At 44.6% G+C, this 24,792-nt stretch overlaps 1 protein-coding gene across 6 annotated transcripts in view; it reads left to right on the top strand.

The window, feature by feature from the left end:
* Positions 1-4,744: 4,744 nt before the first annotated feature.
* Positions 4,745-24,792, top strand: part of LOC138285077 (uncharacterized) — a 166,510-nt gene continuing 146,462 nt past the window's right edge. For 5 of the 6 annotated variants that reach the window (XM_069224592.1, XM_069224591.1, XM_069224588.1 and 2 more), the window contains exons 1-2: positions 4,745-4,957; positions 23,739-23,906. In XM_069224592.1, the coding sequence (XP_069080693.1) occupies positions 23,819-23,906 (88 nt within the window). In that variant the 5' untranslated portion in view covers positions 4,745-4,957; positions 23,739-23,818. Of the gene's footprint in view, positions 4,958-13,785; positions 13,845-23,738; positions 23,907-24,792 lie in introns of all 6 variants that reach the window. The other variant, XM_069224590.1, reaches the window with a different exon arrangement.

Below are 24,792 nucleotides of genomic sequence, written 5' to 3'. Positions count from 1 at the left end.
CAAGAACTGTGTAAAGCATTCAGAGTGGACTTTCCCAGGACTTAAACAATGGAGACACTGACTGGAGAAGAAGGTGCAACATTTTCGATACCTGACGAGCCGGATGATGAGAACATCGTACCGTGAACCAATTGACATCCTGAGAACTGTCTACTATAAAAATTCGTAGATTTGGAAAATTAAAACTATTAGGTAGAGTCATAACTGGTGATTAATTGACCAATTAGGAATTGGGGGATAGTCTGGGTGACTTTTATATAATGACGTGACAGAGGGAAAAGACTCCAGAACTTATTCCGAAATTGATGCAATATTGGGGAGAAGAGAATTGAGATTCTGTCATTGGGATCATACCTTTTGAGAGCCTGGTGCGATGCTGGTCGATTGATGACCTGAAGATGAAGACTTACTTTGTTGCTGATCCATACTGTGGATAGGTAGCTATGACAATGTGACTGAATTGTCTTTTGTGCCTTTTCTTTCTAGGTACCAACTGCGCTGTCTAATAGTTTTCTTTTTTAGCTAGATGTTTTCCAAATTTATGTTCTAAAACTGGTTTTGCATTAAGTCCCACATGCTAATGCTAATTTGGGTTGGGTGACGTTCCTATTCTAAGGACGTCGACATATACAGTAACAAATGATTGACGGACTGATTTGCTGAACTCTGCTGCTCATGTTGACGTATTTACCTTCGATTCATATGTTGACTTTTGCTTTAGAATGTATTCTGTCTCACGTTTTGCTTAGATTATGTTACTGGGAGTTACTAATGAATTAATGTGATTCGAATAAAGTTTTTGAATTAATCACATGATTTAGTATTGTAATCGATAGGAATATAAAATTGTTAAAACGTATATTGAGTTGTGGTTATTCATGACTGAAATGTCATGGTATGGTGTTATTAACTGTTGATTACTGATTAGCTTAACAGTTATTGACTTTGTGTATTGATTATTGAAAACATTGGTCACTCTGTAGCTAGGATGCTCCATGCGAATCAAAAGGTTCATCGACCTATACGTGTTTCCTTATATGTTTAGTTATTAAGGACCAGGCGCGCTAGTAGTGGCTTGACCTTAATACCACAAGTGCTCTTGATTTCACCTTCTGCTGAGATCAGCACTGAGCCTTTACTGCTTAAAGGCCTGAACATGTCAATTAGTTGAACTAAACTAACAGCATCATCCTTCAGGTTGAAACACTCTGCCTCTCGTCCATCAATAGTTAGTAAACTAAAACTATTTAAATTGATGGTTTATATGCGTCACTTTCAGTGTGCAAATTTAGAGTGTGAGGCACTTTGCAAAAACATAGATTCTTTTTACTTTCTCTTCTCCCTTGGCACTCTGAAGTACTATATGTGACCTAAGAAATCACCATAATCAATAGCAATGATACAGAACAGCAGTATCGCTAGAGCTTTCAGCCCATCACTTGCACGTCAAATTAAAGTGTCACGTGTGACAGAACTGAGATTATAAGATCGCTGACCCCGATCTTTCCTGGATGTAATTTAACATGTCCTTTGACCCTTTTGCAATCACACAAACTGAGGTCATTGATATTAAGAATTCCAGTTTAAGTGCACGATTACAGAGTAACAAAAATTTGTAACCCAAATGCATGGGGCCGGATTTACTAAAAAGTGGCTCAGCGCGGTGCTGCGCCAAAATTGGCAGCTCCACGCTGCGTCACTTTAGAAATGGAGGGATGCAACGTATTTACCAGAATATGGCGCAACCCTGTGTTTCCCCCTGCTTTGGCACTAAATTAAGCTGCCTAGCGCCAACGCAGATATCCTTGCATCATCGTGCAAGGATGTCTACGCTGAGGGGTTTGATTGTTTATGTGCAGGAAAGTGTCCCTTCCTGCACATAAACAATCACTAATGGCGATTTGGCACTTCTGTGTGTGCTGCAGAATGCACCTTTCTGCACATAAACAATCATTTCTGGCATTTTGCTCTTTCTTTGCATGCTGCAGAATGTAACACACATAGAAAAAGCAAAGAACGAGAAGGAATAAAAGTATTCCTCCTCTATGCCCCTTGCTAATGCCACCTCTGGGGTGCTGTTCGATTTTTGCACTCTCTCAGGTTTACGAAAACCCATAAATCTGAGACAGCGTCAAAATGTAATGGGTGATGCTGTGGCACGTCCACAGCAACACCTGTTGCATGCCGCTTCCACGCAAAGGGCTGCATGTGGAGGGACTGTATTTACAAGGTGGCGTTAGGCCACAAAAAGTGGCTTAACACCACCTTGTAAATATGGCGCAGGACATTGCGCCACCGGAGCGCCATAAAAGGTAACGCTCTGGTGGCGCTAGGGGCTCTTAAATATGCCCCTTGGTATTTTAACAAGGGTACTGCCTTGGTATAACAAGAGCTCAGTCATCACTTACCCTGGTGCAGTCATCATATGCCTAATGCAGTTATATGTAGTTGGATCTTAAAATACCTAGGCTGAACCATTGTATGACCGGACTTTCAGTAACATTGTTCTCCTAATCTTAGCATAATTTGTCTGCAAATCATGGACTTCCAAACATAAAAATATAAGTGCTGCTATTAACAAAGTGTGCCGATTACTTAAGCCCAACTGCTGAATAGAATAGAACATTTGGGAAACAATACCATTATGCTATTTAGCATGTAATAAAGGACCACATACTGCATGATGCTTCTCCTTGACCCAATTCACTTTCCCTAGTGCATCCCCTGAAGAGCTAACCAGCCTCCAGTGCCAAGTCTTCAGTGAGTGGGGCGTTGGATCTCTTTACCACACTCGGAAATAGCATTTCCTTGACTATTTACTCTAATTAGTACCTTGAATTGCCATTGTTATTCGCTCATTTGCAAAAAATGACACTGAATTTACATACAGTATTCAAATAGTTTTAACAGAATGGACAATTATAATGCAAATACATATTTGGCTGGGTTTAGCTCCAAAACGTCTTGGTCCTGCAGCATCTTACGGCGAGAAGTACCACCGAAATAGAAGCATGGGAATTATAACCTACCTTTTTGCTAGTGGATATCTGAAAACGATTTTGGGTGTCATCAGCATACATAACAGTTTCTACCACAAGTGGTGAAAAAAGAATTGCAAGTGGGCGCTTGTAAAGATTAAAGAACAAGACGAAGGAGATAGAAAGCCCGGGTGAATGCCAGAACACCACTTCTAAGGGGGTATTGATTGATACTGATCTTCTAAGAACAAGACTACCCAGGCAACGACAGTGCTGTGGACACTCACAACTGTGAACTATTTTAAAAGAATGGGATGGGATGGTGTTGAATGTTGCTGGAAAGTCGAAAAGAATCTGACAAAACACAAAAATGACATTATTCACTATTCCATGCCATCGTCTTGGTGAAAGTCGGACTGCATAGTATGAGGAGAGCATGGTGTCCTACACAAGCATGAATCCAGGCAAAGCTCCCCATTCCATCCCTTACTACAGAAAGGGTAGGAGAGATATAGGGTAGTAATTAGAAGGGCCAGTTACATCAGGCATTAGCTCCTTTCTGTGAGTCTCTTTTTTTTTAATTTTCCTTTCGTTTTGACCTTCACATTCTCATGTTTTTTATTTCTAATGTCCCCACACTTTCTTAGCCACACCTACCTCCTTTTTTCTCTCATTTTCACTATTTGTTCTTGTCACCTTGTTAAGTTATGTCTTTCCCTTCAGCCACTAGGCGCTCAGTCCTATTAGGTTAGTTTCGTACCTAGATTACTTATAACTTCTGTGCTTGGGTGTGGTGCTCAAATGTGTCAATGGCCTACACAGGGCACTTCATCAGTCGCAATAGGATGCAACGGCCACAACGGAGAAGGTTTCCCACACAGAGAACAGTAAGATAGCAGCAGTGTGCTGGTTGTGACTCTCTGGATTGAGTGTGTAATGCTGTGTGATGTACTGCTGCTCAATGTGCACTTTAGGTTTTTTTATTCAGTGTAGTATAAGATGGGCATTTGGCACCATTGGAATGGTGTTGATATACCGATAAAGAATTGTTGCAAACCAAAAGACAGCAGCAGTGTCAGCCCCACTGATATGTCCAGCAGGCACTGGTCAGGTGGCAGCATTGTAGGCTTTATTCACACAAAAGCGCAACAAGGGCAGAAGGGTAAGATATCCTCACAGTGAGAAGAGTTAAACCAAAGGAAGGAGCGGTGTTAGCTTTTCTCATAAAAACAGTAGCGATACAGCACTGTGATTAATCATGTCAACTTCCTTCACATACATACACACAAATACAAAACATTAGCAGTTGTGTGTAAGCTTTCCTCGCACACAGAAATGTTATGTTATGTTAATGATGTTTGTTGAGTGCACGTACACCAGCCAGGTTCTTGGTGCTAATGCAAGCAGAACTGATCAGGCTCTTCAAGGAGCTTTAGTCATATGCTTGATTAAAGAGCTATGTTTTAGTAAATGGCTGAATTCCTAAAGCTGGGAGCTATTCTGATCTTGAGATGGAATGCGTTCCAGAAGTCTGGAGCAATTGCTGAAACTCTGGAGCCACCTATTCTCTTCTTTTTAAACGTGGGAATTGTCAGATAATTCATATGAGCGAATTTTGAATTTGAGCTTGTGACGTGCCGATCGGAGACAGCCCTCACACAAAACCAACTTGTGCTGACACTGCCCCAGGTGCTCAGGAACATCCTGGGGCAGGGACCAATTGGATGTCCCTAACGGCCGTGACGTTGAGTCCAGGAAGCAGAAACGCGGAACCGGGAAGAGAAGAAAAGCTGGCGTCCCAGAGACGATGAGAGCGCGACGAGGAGGAAGAGGAGAGCGGCGTCGTTGGAGTGCAGACAGTTTACCCCCAGGAGAGAAGAAGACGACGAGGAGGCAGACGGAAGAACGAAGTCCGCGGTGGCCCCAGGAGGCAGAGCAAGGAACCCCGCCACGCTTCTGGAGAAGCGTGGCACAATCAGGTGCGTGTTGTAGGAAAGTACCATCTTGCCTGGCATGTTACCCCCATATTTCACTGTATATATGTTGTTTTAGTCTATGTATCACTGGGACGCTGCCAGGCAGGGCCCCAGTGCTCATAAGTATGTGCCCTGTATGTGTTCCTTGTGTGATGCCTAACTGTCTCACTGAGGCTCTGCTCACCAGAACCTCAGTGGTTATGCTCTCTCTGCTTTCCAAATTTGTCACTAACAAGCTAGTGACTAAATTTACCAATTCACATTGGCATACTGGTACACCCATATAATGCCCTAGTATATGGTACTGAGGTACCCAGGGTATTGGGGTTCCAGGAGATCCCTATGGGCTGCAGCATTTCTTTTTGCCACCAATAGGGAGCGCTGACAATTCTTACACAGGCCTGCCAGTGCAGCCTGAGTGAAATAACGTCCACGTTATTTCACAGCCATTTACCACTGCACTTAAGTAACTTATAAGTCACCTATATGTCTAACCTTCACCTGGTGAAGGTTGGGTGCAAAGTTACTTAGTGTGTGGGCACCCTGGCACTAGCCAAGGTGCCCCCACATCGTTCAGAGCAAATTCCCCGAACTTTGTGAGTGCGGGGACACCATTACACGCGTGCACTATACATAGGTCACTACCTATGTATAGCGTCACAATGGTAACTCCGAACATGGCCATGTAACATGTCTAAGGTCATGGAATTGTCACCCCAATACCATTTTGGTATTGGGGGGACAATTCCATGATTCCCTGGGTCTCTAGCACAGTACCCGGGTACTGCCAAACTGCCTTTCTGGGGTCTCCACTGCAGCTGCTGCTGCTGCTGCCAACCTCTCAGAGAGGTTTATGCCCTCCTGGGGTCCAGGCAGCCCTGGCCCAGGAAGGCAGAACAAAGGACTTCCTCTGAGAGAGGGTGTAACACCCTCTCCCTTTGGAAATAGGTGAGAGGGCTGGGGAGGAGTAGCCTCCCCCAGCCTCTGGAAATGCTTTGATGGGCACAGATGGTGCCCATCTCTGCATAAGCCAGTCTACACCGGTTCAGGGATCCCCCAGCCCTGCTCTGGCGTGAAACTGGGCAAAGGAAAGGGGAGTGACCACCCCCCTGACCTGCACCTCTCAGGGGAGGTGCCCAGAGCTCCTTCAGTGTGTCCCAGACCTCTGCCATCTTGGATTTAGAGGTGCTGGGGACACACTGGACTGCTCTGAGTGGCCAGTGCCAGCAGGTGATTTCAGAGACTCCTTCTGATAGGCTCTTACCTCTCTTGGTAGCCAATCCTCTTTCCTTGGTCGCCAAACCTCCTTTTCTGGCTATTAAGGGTCTCTGCTTTGGGGCATTCTTCAGATAACGAATGCAAGAGCTCACCAGAGTTCCGCTGCATCTCCCTCTTCACCTTCTGCCAAAGGATCGACTGCTGACTGCTCAGGACCCCTGCAAAACCGCAACAAAGTAGCAAGATGACTACTAGCAACCTTGTATCGCCTCATCCTGCTGGCTTTCTCAACTGTTTCCAGGTGGTGCATACTCTGGGGGTAGCCTGCCTCCTCCCTGCACCAGGAGCTCTGAAGAAATCTCCTGTGGGTCGACGGAATCTTCCCCCTGCTAACGCAGGCACCAAAAGACTGCATCACCGGTCCTCTGGGTCCCCTCTCAGCCTGACGAGCTTTGTCCCTGGAACTCAGCAACTCTGTCCCAGTGACTCCCACAGTCCAGTGACTCTTCAGTCCAAGTTTGGTGGAGGTAAGTCCTTGCCTCCCCACGCTAGACTGCATTGCTGGGTACCGCATGATTTGCAGCTGCTCCGGCTCCTGTGCACTCTTCCAGGATTTCCTTAGTGCACAGCCAAGCCTGGTTCCTGGGCATTCCTTCCTGCAGTGCACAACCTTCTGAGTTGTCCTCTGGCATCGTGGGACTCCTTTTGTGACTTCGCGTGGACTCCGGTTCACTTTCCTTCCAAGTGCCTGTTCAGGTACCTTTGCGGGTGCTGCCTGCTTCTGTGAGGGCTCCCTGAGTTGCTGGGTGCCCCCTCTGTCTCCTCCTCCAAGTGGCGACATCCTGGTCCCTCCTGGGCCACAGCAGCACCCAAAAACCTTTACCGCGACCCTTGCAGCTAGCAAGGCTTGTTTGCGATCTTTCTGAGTGGGAACACCTCTGCAAGCTTCATCGCGACGTGGGACATCCGTCTCCAAAGGAGAAGTCCCTAGCTCTCTTCTTTCTTGCAGAACTCCAAGCTTCTTCCATCCAGTGGCAGCTTCCTTGCACCCTCAGCTGGCATTTCCTGGGCTCCTGCCCACTCTCGACACTGTCGCGACTATTGGACTTGGTCCCCTTATCTTACAGATACTCAGGTCTGGAAATCCACTGTTGTTGCATTGCTGGTGTGTGTTCTTCCTGCAGAATCCCCCTATCACGGCTTCTGTGCTCTCTGGGGGTAGTAGGTGCACTTTACACCTGCCATTCAGGGTCTTGGGGTGGGCTATTTTTCTAACCCTCACTGTTTTCCCAGCGACCCTCTACAAGCTCACATAGGTTTGGGGTCCATTCGTGGTTCGCATTCCACTTTTGGGGTATATGGTTTGTGTTGCCCCTATACCTATGTGCTCCTATTGCAATCTACTGTAATTCTACACTGCTTGCATTACTTTTTTTGCTATTACTTACCAAATTTTGGTTTGTGTACATATATCTTGTGTATATAACTTATCCTCATACTGAGGGTACTCACTGAAATACTTTTGGCATATTGTCATAAAAATAAAGTACCTTTATTTTTAGTAATTCTGTGTATTGTGTTTTCTTATGATATTGTGCATATGACACCAGTGGACACCAGTGGTATAGTAAGAGCTTTACATGTCTCCTAGTTCAGACTAAGCTGCTTTTCCATAGCTACTAGCTAAGACCAGCAGACTAAGCTGGAAGGAAGGACGGGAGGAGCAGGAATAATAACCAAGGGGGAGTGGGTGGCAGGAATAACGAAAAAGAGAAGGAATACGGGCACTTAAAGGGCACAACCCCGATAAAAGAAGGCACTGAGGTATAAATCCGCTACATTACAAAGTCCTACAGTAGTTATAGCACCGAGAGGAAGGGCCTCAGCAACAAACCACCTAAAGAGCAGCAAAGGAAGGAGAAGGGGCTATAAGAGGAATGAATACATGAAAGATAGAGAGGGCAGTAAGAGGACAGTAAAGGCTACGCGAATGAAGAGAAAGCCAGTATAGCAGAAGATAGTAGCGGAAGAAAAGAGTCACAGAATCCTAGAGAGGAAAGAGACAAGAGAAAGAGAGAAATAAAGGACCCAGTAACAACCGGAACAGAGAAAAGGAAGAGAGAAAGAGAGCAAGACATATGAAAGACAGAGGAGGAAGGAAAAGAAGAGGTAGAGAAGGAAAAGAGACAGACAGAGAATAAAACTACTTACCGATACTTCTCTTGTTCTTCTCCACGCATGCGCTTCCTGGGAGCCCTGAAAGAGAAGAAAAGAACATAGAAGAGGTGAAGATCCAGGGAAACGAAACAGAAGCTATCCAGGAAACAATACAAGAAACACAGAGAAAGACCTATTTGTCACTCCACTATATTCTTCAATAAATCACATTCGTAATCTAATCCAGAGCTTTGTGTCGCCCTTTAACCCGGCCAACCACAGAGCTGTTATAAAGGATGGGATTCTTCAATTGAGGGTTTTGAAGATGATACAACCAGTTTTAAAAGTAGTCATTTGTTCCATCAGGAAACAGTGGAGTTTTCGCATCAAAGGGGTTGTCTTGTAGGCTCTCATTATCTTAATGTGGCTACTGGATTTGGGCCGCAGAATCACCTGAATTGTAGGGGAACTGAGTCCAATCCCACACCATGTGACAACTGTCGGCCTAATCTGGGTTCACAGCTAACTAGCAGTGCCTCGTCTCTAACCTGCAGGAGGGATGATTGTGGCAACCAGGCGCATGACAAAAATGACTCCTCAGGGAAATTGTACTCAATCAGATCTCATCCTTTTCTCTCAGTTACATTACTCTCACATATGCAAAGAAAAACAGAGGCAGAGAAAGGTTCAATAAGGTTTATTGAATTAGCTGCATCTTATATAAAATGGCATGAATTGCAATAACTGAGATGATAAAACACACTAGAAGGAAAATGGTGACAAGAGTGACACACAGGAAAAGTCCCCCCATACAGTCACTAGGAGTAATTTATGTGGTTCCTACCTAAATTATGTTAGAGCATAGTATAGTAAGCCCTCATCCACCTTTCAGGTGTCCCTGCTGGGAAGACATCATCCCCCATACCTTAGCAACGAAGCCCTGTTGTTTAGAAGGACACCATCCCCATGTAGGCCAGGGGTCCGGTAGTCTAAACAAGCAGCTGTAGCTAAGGCAATCAGCATGCGGTCGTGGTCATCTGGCTGGAATCTCCCTCTAACATGTATGGGGCAGAGAAATGTTTTTATAATAAAACTGCTAATGTTCTGAGAAAATGTCCCCATTTAAGGATGTGTATTTTTCTGTGAATGTTGGAGACACAGCGTACAACTTTGCTGGCAACTCTATATGGCTGCAACCTTGAGGAAAATACAAAGTGAAAAGAATGTCTTGCTAGAAATGCAATGATTTCCTAGGCGAAAGAACAACTAGATAAAGAAAATAAAACTGCACCGCAAATGTGGCCTATGCTAGAAAAATAGAATGAAGCTGAATAAAATGTAACTGGGCTAAAGTGCACAAGTGGCAAGTCTAGTTGCTAAAATAACATGTCTAAAACATGACTAAAATTGCTATACAACACCCTTCCCTTGCCGGTTTGAAGGTGGTAAAAAAAGCCTAAAATTAAAAACATAAAAGCACTAAAAAGCTATAATTAGGAGAAGTACACATGAATGTCAATGATGACAAGTTAAAAGACACTCGAGCATTGGAAATATTAAAAAGGGGAAATTTAAAACTGTTAGAAATGGGGTCTCTGGTTGGCAGTCAGTTTGCACTCTGTCCAAACAGGGACACTCACTCTACTTACGGTAAGGGAGATACACACCTAGGATAACCCATGCACACCTCCTTGATAGCTTGGCACAAACAGTCAGGCTCATCTCAGAGGCAATGTGTAAAGTATTTGTACCAGCACACATAGTATTATAGTGAAAACTCCACACAAAGGACTCAACACCAGGTTAAACAAATAGCCAATATTTATCGGAGTAAAACAAGACCAAAACAACATAAATCCAACTAACACAAGCAAAGTTATGATTTTGAAAAGATTAAACTTCAATATTACACTTAGAAATACAAATGCTTTAAATTGGTGACATCATGGCGTCGTGTGACAGTCATTCCCAACAATCCGACACTAAATGGCACTGGTCACAGAGGACCTCCAGGTACAGTACCTTGTGAAAATGAGGAAACAAGTCATGGATGGAGGTGTTGCTGGATCTGGTGTGGCATCAGTTCTGGTGCTGCGGAGCGAAGGAGCGGAGGTGTCGGTACGAGGTGTTGGGTCCTTGCTGCAGAGCTGTGGAGGTGAGGCGGCATCGGTGTGAAGCATTGGATCCATGCACTTCCGGCAGGGTCGATATATGGTGGTCACGACGTGGCGTAGCAAAGTCAGGTGTCACGCACGTTGGTGACACAGCACTTCGGCAATCGCAGAGTCAGGGATTTCAGTGAGGCTGCGGCGGCATCGGGCCTGTCGGGTCATCGCACTCCAGTGAGGACCACGGTTTCAGTCGAAGGCAGCATCGCAGGATCTGGCAGCAGCATCAGTCTGGAGTCGTCCAAAGTCGGTGCACTTAGTTCTTCTTGGTTTTTCACCAGCTTCTCCGTTAAAGGGCCCAGGAACTGGATTAGGTACCACTTGGCAGGGTAGGAGTCTCAGCAGAGAGTCCAGGTTCTGGTAGAGGAAGTTGTTGGTGGCCTTGATACTACAGAACAGGGGTCAAGCTCAATCCAAGGCCTTGGAGACACTTCACAGCAGGAATATACCACAAAGTCCAGTATTTGTCCTCTTTTAGACAGAGGCAGCAACTGCAGGCCAACCCAGCAAAGCACAGTCACAAGCAAAGGGGCAGTACTCCTCCAGCTCTTCTCCTTGGCAGAGGTTCCTCTTGGTTCCAGAAGCAGTTTTGGGTCCACTACTTATACCCCTTTCTGCCTTTGAAGTAGGCAAACTTCTAAGGAAAGATCCTGCCTTGCCCAGGCATGGCTCCAGACTCACACCAGGGGGTTGGAGACTGCATTGTGTGAGGGCAGGCACATCCCACTCAGGTGTAAGTGGCTACTCATCCCTCTACTCCGGCCCAGGTGACCCATCAGTCTATGCAGGCTACACCTCAGCTCCCTTTGTGTCACTGTCTAGAGGGGATTCACAAACAGCCCAACTGTCAGTCTGACCCAGACAGGAAATACACAAGCAGGCAGAGTCACAGAATGGTATAAGCAAGAAAATGATCACTTTCTAAAAGTGGCATTTTCAAACTGACAATTTAAAAAACAACTTTACCAAAAGGAAACTGCACTGTAAAGGCAATCCCCATGTTAACCTATGAGAGAGATAGGCCTTGTGTCAGTGAAAACTGAATGTGGCACTATTTCACAGTCAGGACATGTAAAACACATCACTACATGTCCTACCTTTAACATACACTGCACCCCGCCCATGGGGTTACTTAGGGCTTAGGGGTGCCTTACATGTAGAAACATGGAACGTTTGCAGTTTAAAACTGCACACACAGACACTGCAGTGGGAGGTCTGAGCCATGTTTACAGGGCTACTCATGTGGGTGGCACAATCAGTGCTGCAGGCCCACTAGTAGCATTTGAATTACAGACTCTGGGCACCTCTAGTGCACTTTACTAGGGACTTACTAGTACATCAGATATGCAAATCATGGAAAAGATAACTACACATGCAGTTTACAGAGAGAGCACTTGCACTTCAGCACTGGTCAACAGTGGTGCAAAAAGAATCATAGTTAAAAGTCAGTGTCATTTTTAAAATCGCCAATTACATCCAGGACAATTGAAACCAGGAAATGTTCCAATTTGGCAAGGAGTAAGAAAGTCAAATCATTGCCAAGGAAAACCAGGGAACACTCATGTTCCAAAGCCTGAGCTCCAGCTGAAGCAGCAGCATTCCATGTTGTGCCCAATGTTGAGTTAAGAGCTGCATGATCCACGAACTCATAAACAGCTTCCCATATCAAATGCACTCTCAACACGCATGTCTGGTAATGAGCCCTTAGCGTGAACATCAACAGATCAGCTTCCAATGAAAGTAAGCACTGCATAGAAAGACAGACTTTTAGTGAACTGTAGAAAAGGCACCAAAGACATTAAAACACGGGCTGCACACAATCCAAAACTGGTCTGAACGACAGGGACCAGTTGCACTACAGTTCTTCCAGGAGTGGTGCTCCGAAATACTGCATCATGCATTCACGATACAGTTGCGCTGGTGGAAGCGCTTTCAGTCCTCCTTGTTGTGAAGGGACAGCCATTGCGAATAAAAATAGCAACAGCAAGATGCCACCTATTATAGCCAATGTAAGCGGAAATCCCCCGAACATATTCCAAAAAATTGGGTGTATGGCTGAAGGTATTAAGCCAAATATAGAGGAAAAGGTGTGAACGAAACCAGAACGAACAGCCTTAAAGAAATGTGCAATCCCAGTAGTACTGGATGCGTTAAATATTCCTCGCACAAGTTTACCAACGTTTCTTGGAAAGTTTGTACCTAAAAGGGTCTGTATTTCTGCAGAAGACCTCTCAACTTGAAGCTCATAAGTCTTGCATGCAGAAGTAAGTGACACATGTTTTTGAAACAGTAAAGCCTTGAGTATGAGTCTGCTCAACTTGTCAAAATTCACATTCAATGTAGAAATGTGAGGCCAAATATCTGCTACTTTTGTCTGTTGTGTAGGAGGAAAAAGAGCATTTCTGCTACAGGTGACAATTTGGGATACCGAAACGACATAAGCTATTCTGGCTCACATTCCACAACAGCTCCCACTGTTAAGGAGCACATAGCTTCCATTCTAGTGCACCTGGAATGCAGCTGTAATCAAGGGGACTGAAACTCCCTTTAGATAGCAAGCTAAGTTCGCTGCCCAAGCGTTACACGCCTCGTGCAAGGACAGCTGCTTACATGCCGTGGAATGGCTCACAGAAGTCTTGCATTCACTGCCGCTAAGAAAGACCTCTTTCATGCCATTGAAAGATTTGTACGAAAAGGGAAGCTCCCCACCTAGTGTATGTAACTATCTCCTACCCTTTAATATTTGCCTACTGGAATGTTTCTCGCAGTATGTGAATCGAAATGTTGAAATAGGCAGATTAATCACCCTGTGTATTAACCATTCAGCTGAAGGTATTTCAGCCACAGTAAAAGGCAATGTTTCTGATTTCCCAATGTTCAGGTTGACAGAAGTTGCTTCCTTCTTAGCCATTATTTGATGTTGTTGCGTTAAATTAAATGTTGAAAATATGCCCCTTGCGTTAACATATTGTCAAGGAACGTGGCGTGCTTTCAGTGTTTGTAGTGTCTCACCGAACTGTATAATGGACCTTAGTGGGCTCTGTCCATGTTGTAAGGATGACATGTCGCTTTGCACTATGTCTATTGCAGAACATACAATGTTGTTTAAAGTGTATATGTGGTCTGACAAGGTGTTAATCCCATTATCTACAACGTATAATGCTTTCTGTAAGTTGTCCTGATGTATTTGCCTTAACCGGGCAGCACTTCTTGTTAGGAAAGTTTTCAAATGTCATTATATACTGCATATAAGAAGCACTTTCTACATTGTCTTCTGGGGCCTAACAGGAAATCCTGCAAATCTGTATTGTTAGAAAGGAGCCTGAGGTGTTCTTTAACAGCATCAAGTGAGTAACCTTTTAACCATTACTGGCATAATTTCCCTACACTGTATGTTGTTACTATACCTGAATGTTCTGATGACACATAGCAAGGGTCTGACCTATTTGTTCTAAGCCCCGTGGAGTTTACATCCTGCATGACCACCATTTGTGTCCACTGGACACAATAACCACCCACCAGGATGTAAAAGTGATGTGTTAAATGTTATATTTTGGACCCACTCATCGATCTGATCTTCAGTTGCATTAATGTATTTTTGCCATTTGTAGAATTTAGCAGGGGCAGGGATACTGAGCGCATTCAAGTTTCTAATTTTTGCCAAGCCTAAACAACTTGTCTATTGTACTGTTTCATTTAAAAATATCATTTGAACAGGTATCAGTCATGCTCTAAATAAAGCTTCCTTTCCTTATGTGCCAATTTTTAGTTCACCGCACACTTTTTAAGTCAATCCACTTCAACTAATATTCATAGTCTTCTATAGCCAACCAGGAAATAAAGTAGTCAGAATAAATCAATGTTGTATAAGTTACTTAAATATGTTGACTTTTCATCACAGGCAATTTAAAATAATACGACTCAGCATTTTAACATTGTGTCCAGAAAAATATGCAAACTTTTCAGAATACATTTTGGAACTCCCCACTGGCAGGGTTTGGACAGTGTTCCCACTGTGTATAATTAAAAATAGTCTTTGGGGTTCTTGCTCTGTGAATGTAACAACTCCAGGTGTTATTACATTGTTCATGGAAAGTTTACATACATATAAAATTTGGATGACCTCTGTGGGGCCATATATATCAAATGGTACTTTATCCCAAACAATCCCATCAGGAATAAATATAGATGAAATGTTCACCAGGGGCAAGTCTCTGCGGACATATGGGAGGAAAATTGTGGTTTTAGAACCTCATCCACCAGTATGACTGTAGAGTGTTCAGGAAGATAATAACCATGTATTAATAAGAAAAAGACGATGACAAACCCAATCCAAAGGAGGAAAGCAAGTACAATTAATAAGAGCCATAGATAGTTCCATGGAATAATAAAATAGTTAATTGTGAGGCAAATTATCAGCTTACGTGCTCTTGACAGTTCTGTTGCAGAAGAGGCAGATGAATTGGTGAAAGTGTAATTGAAGTCGTTCAAAAACTGGAGCTGTGTTTAGAAGGAGAGAGCTGGAAGAAGTCTCCCTCTGTGATTCATAGACTATATGGTGTATGCTAAAAAAATAAAATGAAGCTGAATAAAATGTAATTGGGCTAAAGTTCAAAAGTGGCAGGCCTTAAATAACATGTCTAAAAACATGGCTAAAATAGCTGTACAACAGGGTAATGTAGCAGTGTCTGAGTTATTGGAAAATGAACCAAGCTGCCTGGTTCTGGACAATTTGGCACCTGCGATTGATTCATTTTGGGAGACCCAAGTAGATAGAGTAAACATAATCTATTCTGGAGTAAGCATAATCTATTCTATTCTAGGCCAGGCCTAGTAAAGAGAAATTAATCTAGTAATGGTCAGACCACACATAAGGGAAGACCGTAAGGTTAGACAAAGATAAGCTAGTGGACCATACTTAGTCTAGTGTGTGACCTTTGATGTGAGTGGGTGAAAACACATGTTGTTCAAGGTTTAGGCAGCTGAGCAGATCAGGTAAATCTGTGGCTTGTTGCCTTTCATTTTCCTCATTTGACCAGTAGCTGAGGTCACCAGTTGGCAGTATGTTTGCATGATCAATGACTAAAGGGGAAATTGACTCAGTAAGAAGTTCTGGAAAATGCTGCATTTAACCCAAAGGTTTGTGTATATAAGAATGAATGCAAGGGGGGCAATTGTAGAAATAAGTTTAATCATAAGGCTGTCAACAGCTGGAATGTTAAGTGAGGTAAATTTGGTGAAAGTAAGGTGTTTCTTAATTGCTGCTGCAATGCCTCCAGCTATTTTACCTGCAGGTCTGATGGCTTGGAGTAGATAGTAGCCTTCAGGTAGGTAACCATTGGCTGGTTGGTATTAGGCCTTTAGGTAGCAAGATTAGAATTTCTAACTTAGGGGACAAAATAGGGTTCAGTTGATCTGGTCAGGATTGCAGTTGGAATATTGTTATTTGGCAGTCCTAATTTGTGTAGTATAGGCAAGAGTAGGAGGTCTAATTGATAGCCTACCATATGAAGGGGTCTGAGGTTATCTGAACATAGGTACGTTTTTAGGCATAGTGGCTGAACCCGCCAATTGCAGATGGGCGCAGACGGGCTTGCCTTTGGTGCACATTTGGCAAGCCACTCGATAAAAGCTAGATTTTAGCAATAAAGTTCTTGTTTTAAAAGTAATATGTGATGCCCTGTTTCTTTAGGAATCACTAAAGTGAGGCTTGTACAATCGCACTTACTAGAGCGTCCCTGCAGGTACTTTCATTAAATAGCCAGAGAGCTCTGACTGGCTCCACCCACCTCGGTGCTGATTGATTCACCCTGATTCGCAGTCCAAGGTGCAAAGTAACACGAGTGAAAAATTGATTTTAGCAAATGTAACCTCTTAAATGCGGGCGTCGGCCACTGGCCGACGCCCACACACCCTCCCTGGTGCGGGTCACGACCAGTGGCCGACACCAGGAAGGGCATTAATAAATCCTCGGGTGCGTCGCACCCGAGGATTTTTTTTTTTTTTTTTTCCCCCCCCCCGGGAGACACGGAAGCTACCGTGTCTCCCCCCGCCCCCCACCCGCCCCTTTGTGGCGCGCTGACGTTGCAAAGGTGTTTTCCCCATGAAAGCAGGAAGCAGCCTTGCGGCCGCTTCCTGCTTTCATGGGGAAAACGGCCTTTTTCACGTTCGGGAAGGCCTCGTAAGAAAGGGGAGAGTCTCCCCTTTCTTACGAGGCCTTCCTGAAAGTGTTTCCTGGCCCCCGATCGCAGCACAGCTGCGATCGGGGGCCAGGAAACACTTTCAGGAAGGCCTCGTAAGAAAGGGGAGACACTCCCCTTTCTTACGAGGCCTTCCTGAAAGTGTTTCCTGGCCCCCGGTCGCAGCTGTGCTGCGATCGGGGGCCAGGAAACACTTTCAGGTTTCCTGGCTACCCCGATCGCAGCACAGCTGCGATCGGGGGGGTCAGGAAACATTTTGAAAAGGCCTCGTAAGAAAGGGGAGACTCTCCCCTTTCTTACGAGGCCTTCTGAAACTGTTTCTGGCCCCCGATCGCAGCTGTGCTGCGATCGGGGGCCAGAAACAGTTTCAGAAGGCCTCGTAAGAAAGGGGAGAGTCTCCCCTTTCTTATGAGGCCTTCTGAAACGGTTTCCTGGCCCCCGATCGCAGCACAGCTGCGATCGGGGGCCAGGAAACCCCACTAGACACCAGGGATTTCACTTTTGGGGGGCAGCCCCCCCCCGGAAAACGGGCCGCCCCCCCCCAGATAATTTTCCTAAAAAAATAAAAAGGTAGGTGCCCCCTGGGGAGGGGGGGGGCGCGATCGCCCCCCCCCCCCCCCGGGGATTTTTTTTTTTTTCTAAAAAAAAAAATAAAATAAAAAAAAAAATGAAATGACAGGGGGTCGCCCGTGGGCAGGGTGACCCCCTGTGGGGGCATTTTTTTTTTTAGATGTTGTAGGGTTTCCCTGGGGGCCATTTTGGCCCCCAAGGAAACCATACAACAACTAAAAAAATATATATGTATATATCTATATATATATATCTATGTAGATAGATATATCTAGGTACATGGATATATCTATAGATATATCTATGTAGATATATATTTATATATATATATATAGGTAGATCTGTATCAAAGAGATTTATAAAGCGCGCTACTCACCTGTGAGGGTCTCAAGGCGCTGGGGGGGGGGACGGGGGGGAGGGAAAGGGGCTAGGAGGTTCACTGTTCAAAAAGCCAGGTTTTGAGGCCCTTCCTGAAAAGAAGTAGGTTTTGGGTCTTGCGAATGTGGGTTGTGAGTGCGTTCCATGTTTTGGGTGCAATGTAGGAGAAGGATCTGCCCCCGGTGGTGGTGTGTTTGATGCGGGGGTCAGAGGCGAGAGAGAGGTCAGCTGAACGGACGTTTCGTGTGGGGGTGTGGAAGGTGACTCTCGTTGAGGTAGGCAGGGCCTGTGTTGTGGAGTGATTTGTGTGTGAGGATGAGGATCTTGAAGGTGATCCTTTTGTCAATGGGGAGCCAGTGGAGGGATTTGAGGTGTGGAGAGATGTGTTCGTGTCGGTGGAGGTCGAGGATGAGTCGTGCTGCTGAGTTCTGGATGCGTGTAGTTTGCACTTGAGTTTTAGAGTGGTGCCGGCGTAGAGGGCGTTTCTGTAATCAAGCCTGCTGCTGATGAGTGCGTGAGTGACAGTTTTTCTGGTCTCTGTGGGGATCCATTTTAATGTTTTTCAGTATACGGAGTTTGTTGAAGCATGAGGAGGTAAGAGCGTTGATTTGTTGGGTCATAGAGAGGGAGGAGTCTAGGATGATGCTGAGGTTGCGTGCGTAGTTGGCGGGGGTGGGTGCAGGGCCTAGCGTGGTGGGCCACCATGGGGGGTCCCAGGTTTTTTTGGTGAGGGCCAAAGAGGATTATTTCGGTTTTGCTTGAGTTGAGTTTCAGGTGGTTGGCTGTCATATATACATCACTTTTGTCAATATGTGTGTGGTTTCCCTGGGGGGAAAAGGGTCCGACTTGTCTAGTGGCAGTTTTAGTGCCATAAAGAAGCGCAGAAGGTTTATATGCCTACTGCAAAGAGCACATCTGTATTTTATGTAAATAGCTGAGTACATTAGTAAAGTCTATGGAGAGATGAAGAGCACTTTTGCTGGGTGGTAATGAGGGAATCCGAGGAGGAGGGAGTGGGAGCACCAATAATGATTGTTGGACTGGGCGCAGGAGGTGCTAAAGACTGTGACGAATGGTATGTGACAAGGTGTTTTTTGAGTGTCTTGAAAGTACGTGCTGATTGAGGGAAGAAGCGCAGGTAAGGTGGCCTCTACTGTTGCACGTATCTCACACACACCATCGATTTTGTGACTGTCTACGTAGGCTAGTGTTTTAGAGCAACAGTTTAGCCAAAAGCAGAGATGGCATCTTGATGGATGACTGCTGCCTGCACTCGGGTTATAGAGGACCGCTCTGACATAGGATCAGAGACTGAGACATCAGATACTGAGACAGCATCTGAGGGATAGGACAATGGCGCAGACTCTGGGAGTGATTTTTCAGTCAGAGGAGTCCCATTCGAAAACTCCTCTTCCAGTACATTATGAGGGAGGTGATGAGGACAGTCCTGCTGTCCCTTCGCAAGCTGTTCGTGCAACTGGGTAATAGTGGGTTAGGCCAACCCAGAGAGCAGGTGAATGCGGCGGCAAGCAGAGAGAGAGTGCTCTCTTGGGAGCTCACCAATTTAGTTCAGCCCCAAATTCCACCACCCAAATCATATTGTGGAGACATCAAAATTGTCTATGGCAAAACAAACTGGTTTTGTAAGGCAGGCACCTGTGTTTTTGGTCCTGGATTCGGCGGCCATATAGAGAAACACACTAAACCCAAACATTTCTGGAAACTAGACATTCGGGGGAGTCCACAGAGGTGTGACTTGTGTGGATTCCCCAAAGTTTTCTTACCCAGAATACCCTGCAAAGCTGAAATGTTGAGAAAAAACTCTATTTTTCTCGCATTTCTGTCACACAAACTACAGGAATATGCTGGGATCCACAACATTCCTACCACCCAGTGACTCCTCACCTGTCCTGATAAAAACACTACCCCACTTGAGTGCCTACACCTAGTGCCTGTGTCAGGAATGGATCACCCCAGGGTCAACAGCTGCCTCACGTAAGGACCAACATTGACCGTTGTGTGATCTATTCCTGTCGCAGGCACCAGGCCTAACCACACAAGTGAGGTATCATATTTATCGGGAGACTTGGGGGAACGCTGGGTGGAAGGAAATTTGTGGCTCCCCTCAGATTCCAGAACTTTCTGTCACCGAAATGTGTGGAAAACGTGGTATTTTAGCCACATTTTGAGGTTTGCAAAGGATTCTGGGTAACAGAACCTGGTCCGAGCCCCACAAGTCACCTCATCTTGGATTCCCCTGGGTTTCTAGTTTACAAAAATGTGCTGGTTTGCTAGGTTTCCCCAGGTGCCGGCTGAGCTAGAGGCCAAAATCCACAGGTAGGCACTGTTTTCTATGAAAAAATGTGATGTGTCCACGTTCTGTTTTGGGGCATTTCCTGTCGCGGGCGCTAGGCCTACCCACACAAGTGAGGTATCATTTTTATCGGGAGACTTGGGGGAACGCCGGGTGGAAGGAAATTTGTGGCTCCTCTCAGATTCCAGAACTTTCTGTCACCGAAATCTGAGGAAAACTTGTTTTTTTAGCCACTTTTTGAGGTTTGCAAAGGATTCTGGGTAACAGAACCTGGTCCGAGCCCCGCGAGTCACCCCTCCTTGGATTGCCCTAGGTCTCTAGTTTTCAGAAATGCACAGGTTTGGTAGGTTTCCCTAGGTGCCGGCTGAGCTAGAGGCCAAAATCTACAGGTAGGCACTTCTCAAAAAACACCTCTGTTTTCTTCCAAAAATTTTGATGTGTCCACGTTGCGCTTTGGGGCGTTTCCTGTCGCGGGCGCTAGGCCTACCCACACAAGTGAGGTATCATTTTTATCGGGAGACTTGGGGGAACGCCGGGTGGAAGGAAATTTGTGGCTCCTCTCAGATTCCAGAACTTTCTGTCACCGAAATCTGAGGAAAACTTGTTTTTTTAGCCACTTTTTGAGGTTTGCAAAGGATTCTGGGTAACAGAACCTGGTCCGAGCCCCGCGAGTCACCCCTCCTTGGATTGCCCTAGGTCTCTAGTTTTCAAAAATGCACAGGTTTGGTAGGTTTCCCTAGGTGCCGGCTGAGCTAGAGGCCAAAATCTACAGGTAGGCACTTCTCAAAAAACACCTCTGTTTTCTTCCAAAAATTTTGATGTGTCCACGTTGCGCTTTGGGGCGTTTCCTGTCGCGGGCGCTAGGCCTACCCACACAAGTGAGGTATCATTTTTATCGGGAGACTTGGGGGAACGCCGGGTGGAAGGAAATTTGTGGCTCCTCTCAGATTCCAGAACTTTCTGTCACCGAAATCTGAGGAAAACTTGTTTTTTTAGCCACTTTTTGAGGTTTGCAAAGGATTCTGGGTAACAGAACCTGGTCCGAGCCCCGCGAGTCACCCCTCCTTGGATTGCCCTAGGTCTCTAGTTTTCAGAAATGCACAGGTTTGGTAGGTTTCCCTAGGTGCCGGCTGAGCTACAGGCCAAAATCTACAGGTAGGCACTTCTCAAAAAACACCTCTGTTTTCTTCCAAAAATGTTGATGTGTCCACGTTGCGCTTTGGGGCGTTTCCTGTCGCGGGCGCTAGGCCTACCCACACAAGTGAGGTATCATTTTTATCGGGAGACTTGGGGGAACGCCGGGTGGAAGGAAATTTGTGGCTCCTCTCAGATTCCAGAACTTTCTGTCACCGAAATGTGAGGAAAACTTGTTTTTTTTAGCCACTTTTTGAGGTTTGCAAAGGATTCTGGGTAACAGAACCTGGTCCGAGCCCCGCAAGTCACCCCTCCTTGGATTCCCCTAGGTCTCTAGTTTTCAGAAATGCACAGGTTTGGTAGGTTTCCCTATGTGCCGGCTGAGCTAGAGGCCAAAATCTACAGGTAGGCACTTTGGAAAAAACAGCTGTGTTTTCTATAAAAAAAATAGGATGTGTCCATGTTGTGTTTTGGGGCATTTCCTGTCGCGGGCACTAGGCCTACCCACACAAGTGAGGTATCATTTTTATCGGGAGACTTGGGGGAACACAGAATAGCAAAACAAGTGTTATTGCCCCTTATCTTTCTCTAAATTTTTTCCTTCCAAATATAAGAGAGTGTGTAAAAAAGACGTCTATTTGAGAAATGCCCTGCAATTCACATGCTAGTATGGGCACCTCGGAATTCAGCGATGTGCAAATAACCACTGCTCCTCAAAACCTTATCTTGATCCCATTTTGGAAATGCAAAGGTTTTCTTGATACCTCTTTTTCACTCTTCATATTTCAGCAAATGAATTGCTGTATACCCAGTATAGAATGAAAACCAACTGCAGGGTGCAGCTTATTTATTGGCTCTGGGTACCTAGGGTTCTTGATGAACCTACAAGCCCTTTATATCCCCGCAACCAGAAGAGTCCAGCAGACAAAACGGTATATTGCTTTCAGAAATCTGACATCGCAGGAAAAAGTTACAGAGTAAAACATAAAGAAAAATGGCTGTTGTTTTCAGCTCAATTTCAATATTTTTTTATTTCAGCTGTTATTTTCTGTAGGAAAACCTTGTAGGATCTACACAAATGACCCTTTGCTGAATTCAGAATTTTGTCTAGTTTTCAGAAATGTTTAGCATTCCGGGATCCAGCATTGGTTTCACACCCATTCCTGTCACTAACTGGAAGGAGGCTGAAAGCACCAAATATAGTAGAAATGGGGTATGTCCCAGTAAAATGCCAAATTTGTGTTGAAAAATTCGGTTTTCTGATTCAAGTCTGCCCGTTCCTGAAAGGTGGGAAGATAGTGATTTCAGCACCAGAAACCCTTGGTTGATGGCATTTTCAGGGAAAAAACCACAAGCCTTCTTCGGCAGCCCTTTTTTCCCATTTTTTTGGAAAAAACAAAATTTTCACTGTATTTTGGCTATTTTCTTGGTCTCCTCCAGGGGAAACCACCAACTCTGGGTACCATTAGAATCCCTAGGATGTTGGAAAAAAAGGACGCAAATTTGGCGTGGTTAGCTTATGTGGACAAAAAGTTATGAAGCCCTAAGCGCGAACTACCCCAAATAGCCAAAAAAGGGCTCAGCACTGGGGGGGGAAAGGCCCAGCAGCTAAGGGGTTAAAGAGCTAGATTTTAGCAATAACGTACTTGTATTAAAAGTAAGGTGCAATGCCCTGTTTCTTCAGAGATCATTAAAGTGCGGATTGTGTGTTCGCAGTTACTGGCGCTATCACGCACCTGCTTTCAGTAAATGGCTGGGAGGTTCTAACTGGCTCTGCCCACCTCAGCGCTGATTGGTTCCTCCTGATTCCCCATCCAAGGTGCAAAGTAGCACAAGTTAAAACTGGATTTTAGCAAACTTAAAAGATATAGTTTAGCAATAAAGTGTTTGTTTTAAAAGTAAGGTTTAACACCCTTTTTCTTCAGGAATCACTAAAGTGTGAGTTGTACATTCGCAGTTTCCGGTGCATCTGCACAGTTACTTTCACTGAACAGCCGCAGAGCTCTGGCTGACTCTGCCCACCTCGGTGCTGATTGATTCTTCCTTATTCCCAATCCAAGGTAAAAAGAAGCACAATTAAAAACTGGATTTTAGCAAATTTAGAAGCTAGATTTTAGCAATAAAATACTTGTCTTAAAAGTAAAGTGCCCTGCTTCTTCAGGAATCACTAAAGTGCGGCTTGTGCATTCGCAGTCACTGGCGTATTCACACAGCTGCTTTCATTAAATGGCCGGGGAGCTCTGACTGGCTCGGCCCACCTCAGCACTGATTGGTTCTCCCAACATCCATTACAAGGTGCAAAATAGCGTGGTTAAAAACTTGATTTTAGCAAACTTAAAAGCTAAATTTTAGCAATAAAGTGTTTATTTTAAAAGTGAGGTTCAATGGCCTGTGTTTTTCAGGAATCACTAAAGCGTATCTTGTGCTATGTCATAGTATGGACAGCAGGTATGAAAACCAACTTCACATACCACATACAGTACAGGTATGAGCTTTATAGAAGCTCCTTTCCAGGACAGAGGAAGAAATCGCACAGTAAGCAATTGTATAAATCTCCATCACACAGCTTTAGGGTGCAGCAGTGGAAGCTTTCTTTGCAAAATAAGTACAGGACTAGCATGTTAAATCTCTCTCACACAAAACAGGAAATACACAAGCAGCCGCCTGGGAGATCAACGTTTGAAACATCAACAGCACATGGAACGAACAATCACCAGTGCAACTGATGCAATATGGAAACCAACATAGCAGACCTCCCTCACAGAAAACAAGTATAATATCACACCACCAGACCAATCTGACCTCAGAGAAAGGTACAGTACAGTACATTAACAAATCATCACTTCATCCCTTTAGGAACGCGGAATTTTGTCCGTACTATTAATAATCAAAGGAGTGATATAATAATATAATCAACAATAGATATATCGTGTGTCTTAACATTACTCATTTTAAGTGGAACATCTAAATCGTATTATTGAAGGTGCATTAACATTAGAAGAGTAGTAATTCATATAGATGTGTGTTCTAATGTTGACTTTAGCATTTTGTACTGTAATACTTTTGCACATTTATATTTATGTACTTTGACTGTGGAAATATGGTGAACTTGAATATGACCGCATTTCATTCATAATCATGTTGCAATTATAATTTAAGATGCATGTATAATCGGGTATTTTGAATGTGCATTCAAATGCCATGTTAAGTTAGCATAACCAAAGGCCTGAAATGTTGGTTTCATGTGTTTAACCTCCAATATGAAGTTTTGCTCCCATTGTAATATTCTTTATTTGCATGTGCTTATTTTTGAGTCGAAAGTTAATAAAAGGCATATTGTGTATCTGAGATAGTGGGGTACAGGATGATATTTTGGTAAGGGACAAAGGCGTGCTGACAAACTGAGAAGAAAAGTTTGTGTATCAAGATCCAAGAGACACTCAAGGTCGTCCTGATGTTTAATACTTGGAATGAGAACTCGATGGAAGTTGCCAATTTGAACTGTGCAAGTCCAGTAAAGAGACTGTGCAAGGATATGTAACACTATGGGTGTTGATGACGTGGATTTCTTGAAGATTCTGGAGGTTTCATCTATTTAGGTAAGAGCAGATTCTCTTTAGCCTCTGATGAGAGCAGATTCCCCTTGAAACTTGGAGGGCTTTTGATCCCTCTACTCTTTATTCCTTTGTGTGGCTTTAT

This window comes from Pleurodeles waltl, chromosome 3_1 (genome assembly GCF_031143425.1).
Source record: "Pleurodeles waltl isolate 20211129_DDA chromosome 3_1, aPleWal1.hap1.20221129, whole genome shotgun sequence".
Taxonomy (NCBI): Eukaryota; Metazoa; Chordata; class Amphibia; order Caudata; family Salamandridae; genus Pleurodeles; species Pleurodeles waltl.
The sequence above is the reverse complement of the archived record's forward strand: the minus strand, read 5'-3'. Positions and strand labels throughout refer to the sequence as shown.